This window comes from Neocloeon triangulifer, unplaced genomic scaffold (genome assembly GCF_031216515.1).
Source record: "Neocloeon triangulifer isolate White Clay Creek 2 clone unplaced genomic scaffold, ASM3121651v1 ptg000015l, whole genome shotgun sequence".
In the NCBI taxonomy this organism is placed as follows: Eukaryota; Metazoa; Arthropoda; class Insecta; order Ephemeroptera; family Baetidae; genus Neocloeon; species Neocloeon triangulifer.
This window is the reverse complement of record NW_026775557.1, coordinates 581,691-596,578: the sequence shown is the minus strand read 5'-3', so window position 1 is coordinate 596,578 and position 14,888 is coordinate 581,691. Positions and strand designations below refer to the sequence as shown.

The 14,888-nt window shown below is 35.4% G+C and overlaps 1 protein-coding gene across 1 annotated transcript; it reads right to left on the bottom strand.

Annotated features, from left to right (window-relative positions):
- Positions 1-3,466: 3,466 nt before the first annotated feature.
- Positions 3,467-4,658, bottom strand: LOC132202508 (uncharacterized). Its single transcript, XM_059629464.1, has 3 exons — positions 4,459-4,658; positions 3,779-4,057; positions 3,467-3,719 (listed from the first exon to the last, which is right to left on the bottom strand). Exons 1-3 carry the CDS (start codon positions 4,615-4,617, stop codon positions 3,645-3,647), a joined length of 513 nt encoding a protein of 170 aa, XP_059485447.1. The 5' UTR covers positions 4,618-4,658; the 3' UTR covers positions 3,467-3,644.
- Between the last annotated feature and the right edge of the window lie 10,230 nt (positions 4,659-14,888).

The following is a 14,888-nucleotide window of genomic DNA, read 5'->3' as shown; positions in this document are numbered from 1 at the left end:
AATTAACCCTTTGATTAAGTTTCATGTAATTTGAATTACAGGACGTAAAAAACAATAACAATTTAATGGATCACATGTGCAAAGTTCACTGAAACCAGTCAAAGGGACTTCATTTCATACATATGAGGGTGCTAAATATGATATGAAAACATAGAACATTCACACATTTTATTATTAAATTTAGAAATTATTAAAATTTTCAAATTTTGCCTTCTAAATTTTCATGTGAAGACATAATATATTAAAAATAGCAATTTTTATATTAATGATTAAAAATAAAATACATAAAAGAAATCACTTATTGTTATAAAATATGCCTGTTTCTGAAAGAGCATTATTTTATTTTTATTGTGTTGGGTGTAATCTTTCTTGTATCCGCTTCTTCAATCTCTAACTGTAACAGAATTTTGTTAATGAACCCCTTTTAAACAGGGATAAGGCGATTGATTAAGAAGATGAGAGGTTGTGTTTTATAGTCAAAAGTGAATATTGAAAGGAGCGCTCGCGCGCGTTTAGCATTTTCAATCAATTAAGGGGCGATCGAGATGATGACATGTGTGTGACTTGACAAGTTTCTGCGTGGCGGGTGGGCCGCGGGTTGGGAGACGCGTGAGAGGTCGCCCGTGCAATATTACAAGGCGAGTGCTCTCCACGTTCGGTTCGCCCTCGAGAAATTCGTGCGCTGCTGCACGAGAGGGCGGCGGAGATGGATCTCTTTCATGGCGTGCGCGTATGTCAATTTATGCATATTAATGAACTGCTCCACTTATCGCTAGCCCGCTCCTTCAATGCCTCGCACTGCTCACTCTATTTGTTTTTATCAGGAGCCGAAAAGCCACCCCCGAGGGCAAACGCCGCCGGGGGATCAGACGAGAGATGCTCTCTTTCCACCGGGGGATTTATCAACTCTCCCTGCATATTTATTATGCGTGAATTCGAACGAAACAAGTTTTGCGGTCTGCGCGCGATTAATTGGATTGGTGCAAATACACATGCCGCCGCTGGTTGCATGATGTGTTTATTTTACGCTGTCGGTATGCAAATCGACCTTTACTCTGCTCAAATACACGTCATGCGTGTGTAATACCGTGTGCAACTTTTCCTCTGGATCGGATCAGCGATCAGATATGTACCAGAAATTGCAAAACTGCTGAAAAAAATAGCAGATAAATATAAAGAATGTTAGAAAACTTTTATTATTGTAGACAAATTTGTATATTTTTTAGCATGTGAGAATTTATTAATTGAGTTTATATTTTAAATTTTTGTCTGAACAAAAGAAATTTTAAAACGATAGAAATATTTACTTAAAATATAGAAAGAAATTTTATACATAATTTTTTATTTTACTTCCAAGAAAAAAAAAGAATCGAAAACTTTCATTATAATAATTGTATTTCACAGCGCCTTCCATGTGGCTTTAAATCGGTACCCATTTTTTTATATTTTAGTATTTTCCCTGGAAGAAATTCTTTGTTTTCCTGCTGAGTATGCCAACCTGATTTAAAAATTATAAAAAAAGTATACGAGAAGTTGGATAGAAAATTAAATTAAAATTTTAAGTAATACATATCCATGCGAAAATGTAAAGTTTCGGCGCAGAAACTCAAACCATATTTCACACAAGGCAATTGGCAAAATATCTTGTCAAATTTGGTGCATAGGGGCGCCGAACGAGCTAGCCTAGGGTTGTGGGAGGGTGGGAAGGCAGTCGTGAGGGTCGACAGATCTACGGGCTGCGATCGGGTGCATGCTTTATTGGCACCGATAAGCGACATGAATTGCAAGCGGGCGCAATGGGCATAAAAAATTTATGAAAAGCTACATGCACACTGCAGTTATGGAAAAAAAAATACATTGGAAGAAGCTGTGGATGCAAGGCTGCCTGCTACGGGTTCATGCATACATCAAATCAACAATCAACGCATACATTACCTATAATGTACTGCTTTTGCTCTGATTACGTAGTAATATAAGGATAGAATAATTTATTTTATTTTGCACAAATATGCAAAATGAATTTAACTCATTTTATAAAAAAATTACTTCTCTTTGTAATATATTAAAATGAAAATTAAAAATAAACGATAATTATAATTAAATAATGTCACGAATTTTGATTGTGTCGAAATATTATACATATCAGTTTTAACTATTTCAAGTAATATAATAATGAAATTTTTTCAATATGTAGAGTATTTTCGAAAAAAAAAATTAAAAGTTTTTGATATTGTATATATTTAAAACTGATTTAAAAAGATTAAAAATCACATGTATTTAAACTTTATTTTTTAATTTTCTCACTAATGAACGTTACTCCGCAGAAAGTATTGGGCAGTGTTTATTTTTCTAAAGCGCATGGTTACAAAAGTTTTACATTAAAGTTTTTTATGAAAATCGTAAGAAGGTGGAATGTCTTTTCACTTCAACTCTTTCCGCACCGCGTGCCGCGTAATAGATAAGGATGCTTGCGCATCTCAGGGGTTATTACTTTTGATAGAGGTGAAAAAGTAGAAGTAAATTGGCCAGAAGTTAGGCACTGGTGCTTTTTCTCGGTACTCTCGTGCAGTAAAAAAGAATGGGCGCTCGCAGCTAGGATTTTAGCATTGAAACGATTATTGCATCTGCGGCGGCGGCAGCATTGGGAAGGAGAGAAAAAGAGACCAAGACAATTCCAAGAGAGCACAGATAACATCAGTGAGGGCGATTTATTTTATTTTTTATTCTCCTCTTATTCGGCTTTAGAAATAATTGTGTGAAGCATTTGGAGGGCGCACTTTTTATTAAATCTCTGTCTGTGAAATTGAGTGCCAAAATTCTCCACCCCCAGTAAATTGAGAAAAAAAATTCCCTCACCCTAGCGAACAAGAAAATAAAACATTTTACTACATATTACTTGCGATTGCCATTTATTTAATATGGTTCTAAATTAATATTAATTGAAATCAATTTTATTGTATTTTAAGTAAAAATTGAGGTGAGAAGAACAAAAATAAAAGTGATTTTCAAACAGAATAATAATGATCAGCGGCGCCTGTTCGAAGCACATGACACTTTTTGCACTCGTGCCGGAGCCAGATTGGCCGACGACGAGCCTCTCTATAGCAACAAAGAAACATCTGAATCAGCAAATTACCATTCAACCTGCAGCTATCCGAACAGACAGACACTGTGGAATAAGACACGTCCGTCCGTTGTGAAATATCCACTTTCAAATACGGAGCTGCTCAATTTCAAGGAAATAAAACAGAATACAAATAACAAAAAAAAAAGCATAATATCTCTAAACAACTCAAATTTTTAGTTTTATAAAATTATAAGTGTTTTCATTTTAATTAATTAATATTTTTATCTTTTTAATTGTTTATTTTTAGTTAAAAAAAAAATAAAATTGCATAAAAGTTGCAATGGACCACTGCAATTTGATAAAATTAAGATTATGTAAGTTAAAATCATTGAATCCCAATTAGTTATTTTTATGAGTTTTTATTTCACTAAATTTTGCAGCTAAACCTGAAATTACATTTTCAAAGTAAAATCCAGAATCTTATTTTTGCAACCGAGAGTTGTGAAGTGGCCAGGGGATCACAGTTGAGCAGATCGATCCTGACTGCTCTTTTCCAGGTGAAAAAGCAATTTGCTCTTCATGTAGTGGCGGCGTCGTTTGCTTCCAACAATTCAACAAATGGGAAAAGTGGACTTATCGCCTTGTATTCCTGCTGCAATTTCATTGCTCAAAATTAGCCTGTTCAATCCAAAATTTAATTCAGGAATTTACCTCAGCAATTTTTCTGTCTGTGAAGTATTTCTTTGAAATCCAGAGTATGAGGGCAAAGTCCTGGATGATGTTCTCCGGCACGTGATTTCCATCGTTCAAACTCTTTTCCCCAAGAGCGTGCATGTAAATCTGTGCGACATGCGAGTTGATGTCCATTTGGCGAAGCTCGGTGATCAGAGTTTCGTAAGGCATTTCATGCATCCCCATCATTTTCACCGCCATAGAGATTCCCTGGAGTTTACCATCGACCACATCCCCAATCAAAAGAGGGGGAATTTCCTAAAACATTTATGTCAGTACTTTTAATTTTACGTGAGAATAATTAATAATAATTGAATAGTACAGAAAATATATTTTAATCTATTGTGGTTAATGAACAACAACAATGATGTTAAAAAAAATATTTGTTTAATCAATTCAATACAATTATATACCGATTCATTCTAATATAATGCAGAATAAAGCTTATTTCATTTAATTTGTGAATAACGTTATTTAAATTCCTTTGTAAATAAATTCATATTTCTTAGTGGCAATAGTTAATTTACTAATGATGTGAGTACAAATTATAACAAAATTGGAGTTTTTAATTTAAATTATTGATTATCGATATTATAATTCAGCAAGATCTACTATATATTATTTATTTTAAAAACTTCAGTCAAAAAATATTATATTACCATTATTTTGCAAAAGCCGTGGATAAACCTATGCTCCGATGGAACATTTTCTATGTCCGCTACTTGCTTGAACAGATCCGCGACATCATCATGCGGTCCATTGAACCTGTTCAAAATTGAAAGCAAGCAGGGAAGCGCAATTTTCCCGTTGTTTGCCATTTTGCACTCTGGAGACAACTAATCTTTCTCTTTCTCTAGTCCGATTGACCTGCGCACTTTTGAATTTATTTTTTCAATCGTTGTCGTAAACTTGGAGGTCGTCACATACACAATGTGCATTTCATAGCATATTTACACGTTTATTCTTCATCTTTTGGATTTTTTTCATTCTTTGCCTGCCCTGCCTGTTATGCATGCATGCAATGTGTGCTATCGTACAAGTCGATCACAATCCTCACGTTCCAAAAGGTTTTCAAATTTCATTAACGCTTGCACAGCGACGATTTAAAAATTGCTTAACAAATTATTCTTCTTGAATTATCAGCAAATATGAATTGAAAAAAACAATATAAAGATATGAAATTTAAATAAAATCAACATAAATGAAATTTATAAAAAAAAAAATCAATTTAATGAGAAAAAACACACAAAAATAATAAAAAATAAGTGTATAGTAAAATGTGAAAAAAAAATTGTGATGGGGTGCTCTGCAGCTTGTTTACCAGCATTTAACAGGGTAACAAGACATCAGTGATGAGGAGACGAGAGGGCACCAAGACGCGAGGGTGCGATTTTCCTTTTCTAAAGGGGAAGTGATTAGAGCGCCGAGTTTTCTTTTCAAGCTGTCTTTCTCATTCACGACGAGCTCGTTTTCCCGCAAGAGGAGCGCAGAGATATCTCTCGTTTTGTCCTTCACCGACTTTGCAGATACCGAGATTTATTCTCTCTCGTCTCCCTGTGCGAAAGTGAACTGAGAGCAGCCAGTGATTAATGGCTAATTACGCCGATTGACTTTTCCGATACTTGTTTGGTGACGGCGAAGGGAAATGCGAATGTATCAGACTCATTTGTTGGGAATGGAAGAGTAAGAAGACGTTGGTATTGGTAAAGAATGTTTATAGTAATTTAATGATAAGAAATTTCTTAAGTATATTCCTCCAGCTTCAAATTGAATTGAGAAGTAATAAATTTTGTCTTATAAAATTTTTGTGCCACAAATCAAGAATTAAAAAAAAAATCACGACCTAAAATTTTAAAATAAGAGAGAGAGAATTTCACACCAATTTTCTGAAATATATGCCGGGAAAAAAAATCAATATACCAAAAGTTGTGAGAAAATTAAAGTTTTATTTCAAAATATTGTAATTAATTTAGGGGAAAAAACAGATGAAGAAATATTTTATTTTGCCTGTGATTAAACTTGCGCTCATAATATTTTTAATTTCTACCTTTTTTTTCAAATATATTTTACGCTAGAAAACCCTATCGAAAAAAGCCGCACCCCATCTCTATCTGATGCGAATCTCTGGCAGGGAGCAAAAGGTGGAGCAGAAGGCAATAAAATTAGAGGAAATTCTCGTGAGTGTAACCGGCGTTGCTGGCAAACAAGGAGCGTGCAGTTTTTATATAAACGTGGATGAAAAGAGACCCCAGGAGAGCAAAGCAGAGAAAACGAACCAGCTTTCGCGGAAAACGTCTCGAGAGAATTTTAGCCTTGCATTGCTTCTTCGATGTGACACAAATCGGCTCGCCCTTATTTCGGTTGCTATACTCCCTTTGAAATGTGGGTTGATGATTTGATCCTCCCCTCAGCGATTTGTATGTTGTGTTTTTCTCTGCTGGCAAAGAGAGACACGCACGCACTTTGCTTTTACTGGCGCAATACTCATAAAATTTAATGCCAATTTGGAAGGAAATTCAAAGCGATTGACTTGTGAATCGGCCTCTAAATAAACTGCATTTCCACAGAGGGCGGTTTCTTTGATTCGAATAATTTTTTTTTGTGCGTGTAATTTTCCTTTTTCAAATTTCAAAATCCACTAATCCAGCATAAATATTTTTTCCTAATAATATTCTTCTTTTTTTTTTGTAAATTTTGCAAATATTTATATATAGATTAAAAAAACATTAAGGCTCAGATCATTTTCACTCATTTTAAAAGATACAAAGTAATATGGAATAATTACAGGTCAGAAGTTTTAAGGTTTAATAATACAAAGCAAATTTCCAGTTGATAGGCATATTTTATCAAACTATTTAATTTAATTGGTTTTTTTTTTACTCTTTGAACTCTTCCTTTTCACTCAGACCATCTTTGACAAAAAACAGAAGGCTTTGATCAAACGATAAAAACGATTATTGAATGAAAAGGGGTGGATTTTCTTCTTTGCGACCCCTGTTAAAGCTTTGAGCTCAGCCCCAAGGAAGGGATTTTTCGCGGAGCAATAAATTTCCGCGGCTGCTGCAATTCGATTAGGCAGTAGCAAGACGAAATCCTTTTACTTTTATTGCAGTGCATATACATGCATGTGGCCGAGAAGATTGGAAATATGCCACGCACAAAATTCTCTATAATATTAAATGTATTGGCCCCATCTTTGCTAGTGCACGAGGCCGGCGGGTCCATAAATTAGCCGCAAGACTGCAGTGCAACCAACGCTGCTGCATTCAGCAGAGCTGGGGATGATTTTCGCTCCTCTCTCTGCCCCGAGTTGTAATTGGGGCGCATGATTTATGTCGGGCGACGCTCCGACAGACATTTCTATTAACCAGCTGAGATAACTGCACATTTTTTATGTTTATTATTTTTTAAATTATTAAAGTTATAATTTATATAAAGTAGCAATATTTCATTTAATTTAAATATAAAATCAGATAGATTTAATTTAATTTTTACTTTAAAATTTAAATTTTGTTGACGGTTTTTTCTCTAGACTTTTAAAGTATCATAGAAAATAATATTATTTTGCAGGAAACTATACAACAAATAAAATATAATGCACGGAGAAAAGCAAATTGTCATATCATGAATATCATCAATACTGGTTTTTTGAAGTTCACTTAAAAATATTGCTAATTCCATTTGCATTTTTATTTATTATTCTTTTTAATCTTTTATTTACTGACAAGATAACAATAATTTTTAAGATTTTGTCACTTCCCTTCTTCAGTTCGTTCAAACTTGTTTCAAAAAATTAAAACCTTCATTATGCATCTCATTTTTCCCTTTTCTCAACAATTCAAATCATGTCTTCCGCCTTCTCTCCGTCCATCTGTCGAGCAAAGCGATCATTGCTGCAAACATCAAAGGAATAAAGCGCCCCTGATTGATAACCATCTAACTCGCAGCTCCGCCAACTCTCTCTCCGAGCACAAAGAGAAAGAGAGAATTTGTATTCGGGGCGGTTACTTGACCGCACGATGCATTTGAACCCCTGCTCGATCGTCCGGCCGCTTTTCTCTTTCGCTCGTGATTTCATTAGGGACTCGCGTATTCGAAGGTGCGAGTGATCGAGTCTGATGCTCGGTTTATATTTATTCTGACCGCCGCGGCGACGAAGCACCCATACTAATCCACCCCTCGTCAAGCGATCTGTTTCAACCACCACCGCAATTGCATGCCTAGTCCTATCAAATTTGTACAAGACATGGAAAGTAATTCTTTGGCAAAAATAAAAGCTGATAAATATAAATCCTTAAATTATGATTTTAGTAATATTATATTCTTAAAAACGTTTTTAAATTTCCTATTGATCGTAATTTGGCAAAACACATATTTTTATTTATTTTAATGTTAGCATTGAATAAGTTTGATAATTATTTTGCAAGTCTAAAAAAATATGCATTAAATCATCTTCAATTTTAAAATTTGGAGAAAAAAAATAGAATATATAAAATTTACGAGTTCTTATGAACATAATCAAAGCCGTTTAAAAATATCGAATATCTTGGACTATTTAATTTTGGCATTTTATCTAGTCAGTTGAGTGACCTGACCCCAGAGAAAAGCGTGTCCACTCGTCGTTCGCTCGCCGAAAGGTGGGCCAGAGGCCAGCGCATGCTGCCCGGATGCTGGGGAGATAATGGAGCGCCTTTGCCGTCAAAAGAACTGCCTGCGGATTTTTTACACTCAATGTACCCAAGGCGGTGCAGAGAAGAGAAAAACGGTCGCTCTTGGAGAGGAACTAGAGATGTGTGCGTGTTTTTAACTGGGGTGGGCATCTCCTTATACTTAACCACGTAGTGATCCACTTAAAACTGCATTTCAATGATCCGGCCCCTGTCGGCGGGCGAAGCGCCTTTTATCGCCGTTTACGCAAAATATCTCCTCGCGTTATACATTCTCTCTCAAAGCCAGGCTCGGCTTGCAATGATTCACTCGGAAAGAGACGTGATGCTCTTGAATGTCACTTTTTTGTTTACACAAAGCATCTTTGTTTTTTATTTTAATTCTTTTCAATAATTTTTCCACGTGTTTCTAATCTTTCAGACAAATAGCATAACTTTTAATTTTAGATTTTTTATTTAATGAAAACTAAGTTATAATTTCGGTGCCTACAAACAAAAGATTTAACTATTGAGCCTTTTTTTCTGATATAAGTTAGCATAGGTTGTATTCATGGATGGGAAATATCGGTGATTGGAAATATTTTTAAAAACTTTTCTGAAATAAACCAATGAATCCAATTTATACAACTTTTCAAGTGGAAATAGAGGTTTTGAACCTGAAATCTACTTATGGACGAAAAATCACCTATATTTTATTTTTTCACCCATTTGAGTAAAAATAAACACATTTTCAAATATTTTGAGACTCTTTACCTTACCCTATACTATATTTTGAAATTATGATTTTACTGATAAAAACCTATTTTCAGAAGAAAAAAAATAGACTATTGAAAGATTTCCTTGACTAAAAAACAACTTAAAACTTTACATTAAAATAAATATTCACTTTTTCCAACTAAAATAATCTACATAAGTATTTGCCTGCTATTTCAACTTTTTTTTTGCTAACAAAAAGCACCTAATTTTCTGAAGCCTATATTCCTGTGCATTATTTAGGTGTGATAATTTTTCAAGCTATCGGTGGAAACAAAATATATGCTTGACCAAAAGGTTAAAATATAAAGAAGATTTTAATTAATCTGCCGCATTTTACCATTCTGTTGAGCAAAATTATAAATAATAGTATTATCTGCAACTCAATTTCCAGAAAGTAGCCACGTCGGTCCGCATGCGGCAACAATATATTGAATTGTCCTGCTGCAGGGCATCTTTTTCCTCGCCTCTGCGTCTCGGGTGCACGACGAGATCACAATTCCAGACATGCACCCGGCAGGGCAAGAAAGCGTTAAACGACGGACGGAGGAGATTCTCTTCTTCTTGGTGTGTTTCGTCCCCTAAATTGGAGTATCCCGTGATTGGATTACATTTAGAATCGTAATTTGGTGTGTGCGCGCGCGTGTTGACGAGTCCCTTGAGAGGGTGCCGAGAGATCTTTGCCGGCGACGCACACACACACGGCCTCATGTTAATGACCACGCACACCCGAAAAACATAAAAAGATCCGAGCAGGGAGACAAGAAAGAAATCCATCCGCCGAGACACTAGCGAAAGTCAAAGGTTTTATTTCGCCAATTTGTCCGTGATTTTCGCCACCTTTGTGGTGCCGCCACTGCCGTGCGCTCGTTTTTCACTTGATCGCGTCCAATTTAATCCGGCAAAGGCTTGAGAAAGACCCCCATCGCCGCCAGCCGCTTTGAAGCGAGACTCTCTATGTGCCCGTATGTGCAAATCAAACGCTATTTTGCATGCATTGTTGGCGAGAGAGGTGACATCGGCAGGGGCTGCTACACACGGGGCCCCGTTTTTCCTGCCGACAATCAATAAAATAACGATCGTCGAGTATCGATAATTCAGATCAAATTTTTTAAATAATATAAATCTTATATTATCAGAAATCTTAAAATAACTATCAGAATTAGCTTAAATCTTGAAGCTAAAATAAAATCAGCCAAAAAATATTATTTGTGTTTTTTATTGTATTTATGAAATAATTAAATGGAAATAAGTCAAATAAGCGTTAAGAATATACTAGATATGATTAATCAAAATATTTGTATTTTTTTTTTAAATAAAAAAATCGTGTCAAGACAACAATTTTAATGCACATTTTTAAGCTCAACGTATAATCAGAGTTCTGAGATTTCATGCACTTAATTCTTGCAGCGCCTCCCCTTGAAATTGTTTGCTTATATAGTCTGTGCCGTATGTCTGAAAAAATATAGTGTGTTCCCGCTTATATGTCTCATCCACTTGAATTTTTGAACATGTACAGAGGTTTTATGGGGGATTTATTGAAATCAGCAAGGGAGTGAGTGCGACTCAAAGTTGACATTCGCGAATAAATTAGGGCTAGTGCCACACGATAATAGGCAAACAAATGAAACGACACCCTAGGGGACGGCGGGTGCTTCTAATGGACTCGACTTGAATGGCCACACATTTGTCAACGGCAGTAACCATAGGCAATAGAGAGAGGGTCTGTTGATCCCAGACAAAATGTTTTCTTTAAATCGCTTGAAGATTTTTATTTGGAATTAGTTTTTTATTATAAATTGGTAATATTGATGCGAAAATTTTTAATTTTTAAATGACAGACAAGGCCTTTTTATAGTTTGATCAATAAAAATATTTTATATTAAGATTGAAAATAATTTCCCAATTTTAACATATTCAAAATTCTTGCCGAGTTTTCATAAAATCAAGAGGATTATCCGCCCTTTAATTTTTCCGACAATCTTAATAGGCAAAATTTAAGGTCGGGTGCTGCGCATCAATTCTCGGCGCTTATCGCACCTTTTAAGCACGTTTTCAGCTTGTAGTAGTCGGCGCGGCGGCCACTCCAAATACACAAACACGATTTGCATATTGAAAATAATGGAGTGCAAGACGTAATAACACTTAATCAAAAGGACCCGCCGCCGATAAAGCTTAAAAACTTGCGCCGCAGCAAAATAATTAAACGTGCGCTGTGTGTACTTTGGCCGGTCAGCCGCAACACCACTGAATACACACACACACACCCATGCTTTTCTTTAACCAGCGCTGATAAAAAGGCTGCTCGCGCGCTGATCGTCATTAGTTTGACCAGAGATGGAACGTGTCTTATCTGCAAGCGGCTCTCCGTGGACCACCCTCTTTCTGGCCCGGCCGGCGCGCGCTATTAACTCGATCTCCGCACACATACCCAGAGCTCAATGATAGCCAGTCGGCGCCGCGTCGTAAAACGGGGCGATCAAATCAAACGCAATAAATACAAACCGTAAAAATGGAACTTGTCCGTTTAAAGGTCAAAGGGGAAATTAAATTTCGCGCTGCTCCTTTCCCCGCAGGAAAAATAATACACGGTAATTGCTTCCCGCTTTTCTCTTATTTTGGATAAATTGAGCTTCATTTTTATGTTGGATTTTGTAGGAAGTTTAATTTGAAAACGTAATAAGATCATTGAAAATTTCAAAAGAAATTTTGAAATTTATAAATATTTTACTTTATTATGGACTATTTAGAGAGCAAAAGATGATTAAACTTTATTTCATCAATTATATTTTCATGAGAAGATCATTTTTTCCTACAATAAAAATACTCGATTTGTAGAATTTTAAATGTGTATTCTAAAAAAAATATTTTCGTGTTGAAATGGGTTTTCTAATAAATATGAAAATTTATTTTTATCTCAATGAACTCTTGTCAGATTTAGAAATGCAAGTTTTTCAGCTCCATTTGTCGTGCGGAGAATAATGCAATTTACTATTTTTCCTTAGCGCCCCCGTGCCTATGCATCCTTCAATTTCTGGCACCCCGCGCGAGATCTGTATGCATGAATGTCACGTATTAACTCTGCATGGCGCGTTTTACCGCCGCCTTCGCTACGAGAAAAGAATCAATTGTTCCGCCTTATTAGCCTCGGCACCACTAACATGAATACTGTACTACGGCACATCAAATGAAATCTCTCTCGCCCTCGTCTCTCATGCCCTGCTCGGAAAATAATGCTCCAGTGAGCATGCAAGTAATTCAATTTTCTCCATTCGTTTCTCTTCAAGACGGATCCGCCATCAGACTGATTTTCTGCATAATACTGTGAGAAACTTTATTTAAATGCTTTTTAGTAAAAACACTTTTTTACTAGGTTTTATTAAATTTAAAAAAACATTAATTTTTATTATTATCCTGTATTTTCCTTATTTCCATTCTTTTCTTTTTAAATAAGTATGTATCACAACAGAAATGTATTATTGATTTAAAAACAAATTATTTTTTATTACATTGATGGATGTCAACGGTCAGCGGTTTATTAATTAATAATAATGACTGATGACGTTGTGTTGTTTAGTTTTTACAATTGATTCAAATGTTCTGTATTCAACAAATTGAAATTTATTATCAGCTTATTTTTGTCCTCGATATATTTAAAATTCTCAAAGGTACGCAATTTATGATAATGTGACCTAGAAACCGAAAATATTTTTTGAGCAGAAAAAATATTGGTTACTCATGTTTCGTCTGTAAAATAATTTCTAGAAAAAAATTTCAACGCAGGTTGAATATTTTTCTAGCATTTAATTTATGAGCAGTGCGAGTAAAAAATCTAGCTAAAGTTGTCTCTCCTCATATATTATATCGAGCACAATCGGCCAATCCATAAAATAAATAATTCCTCCTCTTTCCGTTTCCTCTCTTCCTCTCTCCGCCCGTCCAAAACAGACGCTGCTTAGTTTCTGCGCGTGCAATCGAATGGGTGACCGTCGCTCGTAATTGATGCACCGCACCAAGAAGAAAAAAATAAAACACATAAAAAAGGAAGACGGACAAAGAAAAAAGAAGTAGCGGCGATCTAGAGAGAGTCCCCCTGCAGCCCGGGTCGTTCCGCAGTAACACCCCTTAGGGGGTGAGGGGGACGCCAAGATAGGCACTCGCTGATAGAGACCCACTGGTCATTGTAATCATTACGGCAATAAAAAGAATGTGTCGCTTTTTTATCAAAATCGGCCGGGGAGCGCGCGTGCATTATTATGCAGCCGCCGACGAAAGCGAAAGCCAATGCACTGACAGGTTGACTCATGCGACCATAAAATACACACACTGCCCCAAAACAACTACTGCGCTGATTATCTCCGGCGTTTTTGCTTCTCCAAAGAGCGTGGTGTCTTTTTCCGATTGTCTAAAAATAGATATAATACGTAAGGTTTAGATAAAAAAAAATATTAATTTAATTTTTTTAACACATTTTGATAGTAAATTTTAATAAAAGTTTTGTAATATACATTTTTTTTTTAAATATTTAAAATTCAAGCCAATTGATACATGACTATTTTTGGAAAAATTTAGGGGTGGGAAAAATACCTTATCACCTCTTGAACGTATACAAATAGAGTTTTTAAAAAACAAAATAAATATATTTAAAGCTACAATAGAGGTATTAAAAACCATCTAAATGTGGCCCAATTGAAGAAAATGCACCTAGTCATAGAGTGTTAATTACTTCAGTTCTTCAGTATCATAGATTATAAATATAAAAAAGACAATATTTACCGGCTTTGATTATTTCGTTGCTAATCTAATATTTTGATTAAAGGTAATTCTAAAATCTTTAAATTTAGAAAAAGGCCTATTTAAAAGATTTCAACCTAAAACAGCCTAGAAAACAAAATTTTGACATTAAAAATAATGGGGTTTTTCACTTAAAATACTTAATTTTGTCATTTTTAGATGATAAAAATCTCCTAAATAATCCCTATTTTGCTACCACATATTAATATCACCTATTTTTTTCAAGCCTATAGCCTAAAGCAATATTATTCTCAAGAAGAATTTCACTAAAATATTTAGGCCTTGAGAATTTGATAATGTTTTGCTCTGAAAACGCGTCACCCAGAACGCCATCCACTAATATGTATTATAATCATAACAATTCTCCTCTTTCATAAAATTTAATACCCACGCCGAAACGAGAAAAACAATCATTCTTTTTTCCTCTCACTTTAAATGAGAACATTTTCCTCTTCGCCATCAGGGCGGGCGTAAAGCTAACGTGAGAACAAGATCTGAGCGAAAAGCATCCAATTGCAATGCTGCGCCAGAAAGTGAAAAAGGATTAATGGCTCGTGACTCAAAACAAATCCTCTTCAAAGGAAACGCCGAGGCGCCTTGTCTATTTAATGTTTAATAACTCTCTCGTCTCTTTATTGAACTTTGAATACATGAGAAGTGAAAATCCTTATTTTTCTCCAGCGAAACTGGAGACGTTTGCAGAAGTCGTCGCCGAAGGGAAAGTAAATAAAATCCAATTGAGTCATAAATTACGGGCAACCAACAAAACACGCGCCCTGGCTCACTATATCTTTTTACTCACACACTGGCAATCAGCATTGTATCTTGAAACAGTTTGTCGAATCAAGGCAATAAATACATCACAGAGATATCCT